The sequence below is a fragment of the Fukomys damarensis genome, unplaced genomic scaffold, assembly GCF_012274545.1.
Source record: "Fukomys damarensis isolate Sample0158 unplaced genomic scaffold, DMR_v1.0_HiC HiC_scaffold_16, whole genome shotgun sequence".
NCBI classification, from domain to species: Eukaryota; Metazoa; Chordata; class Mammalia; order Rodentia; family Bathyergidae; genus Fukomys; species Fukomys damarensis.
In genome coordinates, this window is record NW_022900928.1 from 72,387,365 (window position 1) to 72,392,078 (window position 4,714).

General features: G+C 36.2%; 1 protein-coding gene across 1 annotated transcript; it reads right to left on the reverse strand.

Moving 5' to 3' along the window:
* Positions 1-2,947: 2,947 nt before the first annotated feature.
* LOC104865289 (olfactory receptor 8B12-like) lies at positions 2,948-3,886 on the reverse strand. Its single transcript, XM_010628737.2, has one exon. The coding sequence runs from the start codon at positions 3,878-3,880 to the stop codon at positions 2,948-2,950; it is 933 nt and encodes a 310-aa protein (XP_010627039.1). The 5' UTR covers positions 3,881-3,886.
* Between the last annotated feature and the right edge of the window lie 828 nt (positions 3,887-4,714).

Consider the following 4,714-nt stretch of genomic DNA (forward strand, 5'->3'; position numbering starts at 1 on the left):
CTGAAAATAATAAGATTTTAATGTATTATCAGCCTTTTAAAAGGAAATCTAAAAGTGCAACAATAAAAGAAGAGATTGTGGCTTTATAAAAAGAAAAAGTACATTGGAATTAAAGGGTCTAGAGGGATTTAGTTCAATGGTTCTGCCACCTGCCTCACAAGCGCAAGGGCCCAAGTTTGATCCCCAGTACCAAAATAAATAAATGAATAAATAAATTAATTAATTAATTAATTAAATGGCCTAGATTAGAAGACTTTTGGTATAAGATAGCTGTGTGCCCATAAAAATATATCTATTTCTGAATCTCCTCTGTTAGATGAAAAGTCTAGATTAAATGTTTAAGTGTTCAACAAGGCCCAGTCATACCAAATTATCCACAATTGCAATGCATTTGCATAAAATATATAAATCTTGGAATAGTTGGGGTGAGGTGGTGAAGGGTCAGGAAGAATAGATCTGCACTAAACATTCAAAAACTAGAACAATTTTAAATTCCCTTTCTGTACAAGACAGAAAAAAAAAAGAATTTGACTATCTCATTAAAAGCATAGACATTAGAAAGCAATATCTGGGTTAAATGAAATTTCTAGCCTTTTTAAGAATCTCCGTACTGATTTCCACAGTGGTTTTACTAGTATACATTCTCAACAACAATGTAGAAGAGTCCCCCCCACCAAAGCCTTGCCAGCATTTGTTATTATTTGATTTTTTTGATGATGGCCATTCTTTCTGGATAATATTGAATCTCAGCATTGTTTTCATTGGTATTTCTCAAATGGCTATTAATGTTGAGCATTTCTTCACATACTTATTGGCCATTTGTACTTCTCCTGTGAAGTATATATTTATTTGACTTAATTGTTTGATTGTGTCTTTTATTTGGGGGCTGTCATTTTTTAATTCTTTATGTATGCTAGATAGGAGCCTTCTGTCTGAGGAATCACTGACCAAAAAAATTCCTATTCTATAGATTTTCACTCTTGTTTTTTTCTTTTGTTACACAGAGCTTTTTAATTGCATATCATTACCTTTGTTGTTTCTCAGAACTATTTCCTGTATAACTGGGGTTCTGTTCAGAAAGTCATTACCTATGCCTATGACTTGAAGAGTTTTACCTACCTTGACTTCCAGCATTTTAAATATTTCTGGTTTTAGTTCTTTGATCCATTTTGATTTCAGCTGAGTATAAATAAAGAAATATGGGTCTAGATTAAAACTTCGGCACGTGGATAGCCAGTTTTTCCACCACCATTTATTAAAGAGGCTGTCTTTCTTCCAGTTTATAATTTTGGCACCTTTCTCAAAGATCAAATATTTGAGTTATTTCTGCATCATCTGTTCTATTCTACTGATCTCCGTGTCTGTGTTTGTGCCAGTGCCATACTATTTTTATCATAATAGATTTTGTAATATAACTTAAAGTCTAGGATTGTGATGCTTCCTACTTTACTCATCTTACCAAGGATATCTGTGATAGTTGATTGATTTTGTCAATCCTGATACAGACTTGTGTGGGACACTGCAGTGAGCTCCATACCTTTGACTAAGTCCTTCAGTCTCCAGTGTGCAGACAGACCCTCTGCACTCTCCCACATCTGACTCTGCAGGTGGCCATTGTAAGCCAATCTTGTAAATTTATATATATGTTTGTATGTCTTCTATCTGTTTCTCTAGTAAATGTTTACTGATATAGCTTTTGCTATTCTGGGTCTGATCTGGTCCCATATAAACATTAGAATTGTTTTCTCCAGTTCTGTGGAGAATGCTGTTGGAATTTTGATTGGGATTGCACTGAATCTGTATATCAATTTTGGAAGTATAGCTCTTTTGCTGTATTGGCTCTGCTTATCCAGGAATAGAGGATAACTTTCCATCTTCTGACATCCTCTTCAATTCCTTTTTTAGAGTAGTATAGTTTTCATTATACAAGTCTTGCACTTAGATTCATAAATGTTTAATGTTTCTTGGTGATATTGTGAGTGGTATTTCTTCCTTAATTTCCTTATCAGTGGGTTCATTATTAGTATAAAGAAATGCTTTTGATATTTGTGTGTTGATTTTGTATATTGCTATATTACTAGATTTGGTTATTAATTCCAAGACTGTATTTTTGAGATCTTCTGTATACAAAATTATATCATCTGCAAGTAATGATAATTTGACTTTTTCCTTTCCTATACACATCTTATAGCAACAGAATTCATGATAGTTAACTCTTGGAAGCAGCCCATATATACTCAGTACATAAACTGATAAATAAAATGTGATGTTTATACACAAAGGAGTACTACTCTGCCACAAAGAAAGATAAACTTGAGTCATTTTCAGGAAAATAGATTCACTTGAGACCATAATCTTAAGTGAAATGAATCACACACGATGTTAAATATCACATTGTTTCTCTTATATGAAAAACCCAAAGCAAAGATAAAAATCAAAATAAAAGATAGATAATAGGAGGGCAAGCAATGGATTGTTCTCAAAAGGAGAGGGGATCAAGAGATGAAGGCAGACCAAAGGGATAAAGGGGATAAGAGATGAATAATAGGAATTGGGACATGGTATGTATATGTATAAACTCCACACAAAAAAATGTAAACATTATCTACTACGAACATGTACAAACAAAAGGACAGGAATCCTAGAACAGGTGGAGGAGGGATGGGAAAGAGGATAAAAAGCAGCACTCGGGAGGCTGAGGCAGGAGGATCACTGTGAGTGCCCCACCAGCTTGGGCTACATAGTGAGTCCCAGGTCAGTCTCAACTACATAGTGAGACCCTGTCTCAAAAAAATAAAAGAAATAGACATGTTTTATGTATATGTACCAACATCCTGGAAGGAATATGCATATTGTGTACTGCAGACATGTACTAATAAACTAAAATAAAAATATAGATACTAATAAACAAAGCATTTTATCTCTTTATTTAAATACTGATTCTTTCTTAACAAAATATTTTTCCACCCAAAGTTTTCCTAAAGGCAACTTTGACATCCTTATTTCTCAAGCTATAGATTAATGGATTTAACATAGGTACCACAATAGTATAAAACAGGGAAGATATTTTCCCTTGATTAAGGGGCAAAATAGATGGTGATTTGAGATACATGAAAGCCCCAGAACCAAAGAAAAGAAGAACCACAATTATATGAGTGCTGCAGGTGCTGAAGGCTTTGGATCTACCCTCTGTGGAACGAATGTGAAGGATGCTAGACAGGATGAGGGCATAAGAAATGAAGATGGTGACAATGGGTATTCCAATGTCAATGGCCACAACAATAAAGACCACCAGCTCATTTGCATAATTTCTGTTGCAGGAGAGCTCAAGAAGGGGAAGGATGTCACACATGAAATGATTAATAAGGATGTCAGAGCAGAAGGTCAGACTCATTATGCTTCCTGTGTGAGCCATGGCCCCAGTGAGGCCCATCACGTAGACACCTAACAAGAGGAGTGAACACACCTGGGGAGACATGGTGACCGTGTACACCAGTGGGTTACAGATGGCAACATAGCGGTCATACGCCATTGCTGAAAGGACAAAGGACTCAGAAATGACAAAGAAGCAGAAGAAAAAGAGCTGAGTCATGCACCCAGCATGCAAGATCCTGTTCTTCTTGGAGATAAAACTCATCAGCATTTTGGGGGTGATGGTAGTGGAGTAAGATAAATCTATTATGGAGAGGTTGAAGAGGAAGAAGTACATGGGGGTGTGCAGGTGAGAGTTCAGCCCTATCAGGAGGATCAAGCCCAGGTTCCCCAGCATGGTGATCAGGTAGAAACCTAGAAACAGGAGAAAGAGTGGAATTTGAAGTCCTGTCTCATCTGTTAAGCCTGTGAGGATGAACTCTGTCACAGAAAAGTTTCTGGCTGCCATTTTCCTCTTCAGAGTGTTATCTGTGGGGTCAAGAAAGAGGACCTGTTCAAATGGTATCTTTGACAGTGAGAAATAGGAATAAAATGGCTAAAGGGGAAGTGGGAAGGGGAGGGGAAATGAAATAAGAGAAAAGAAAAAATGTGGAAAAAAAATGGAAACAAAGTCTTTGTGAATAGGGAAAGGTGAAGGGGGTGAAGGGAGGGCAGGAGTATGTGGAGAAAACAAGAACCAAGACGTATCATGTAAAGGTACAAGATCCCAGTGATAGATGTAACTTTATTGTTTGCTTTAAATGTATTGATAAACTTAATGAAAAACAAAAGAAAAAGAAAAGAAGACCACTTTGAAACAAATGGTGACCCTTCTGCATCTCTCCCATATTCTTGAAAAAGGAATCCATAAAATAAGGAAGAATTTTCCCATTTGCTATGAGTAGTACCAAACAACCAGGTGAGTTTAACCTCTAGTGCTGCACACAAGTCAATAGAATGAGGTGCTGCTTCCAGTAACAAGAGCTGGTGCTTCTCAGAAAAGATCACTGCAAACTAGCTGGGTTTCTTTTAGATTTTGAAAAAAGCCCCTAAAGGTATGCAGTGAAGTCTGTCCTTCCCTCTTTGGACTCTGCTTCAATTGCTGCACGTGTATCTCTTAGCTGTCCTGACAGGTAAAATTACCATGGATATGGGTCAGTGTTTTGAGTTCAGAATGTCATTATATATCTGTAGCTGGTGTTGTTTTACTTCCAAATGTTTTTAAATCATATAATTCACTTAAAATTTTTAATTGACACAGAGGTTGTTTTTTTCTAAGATCTCTTAATAATTTTTACACTAG

Coding starts and splice junctions, on each gene's coding strand:
- LOC104865289 (XM_010628737.2), bottom strand. CDS start 3,880: ATGGCAGCCAGAAACTTTTCTGTGACAGAGTTCATCCTCACAGGCTTA.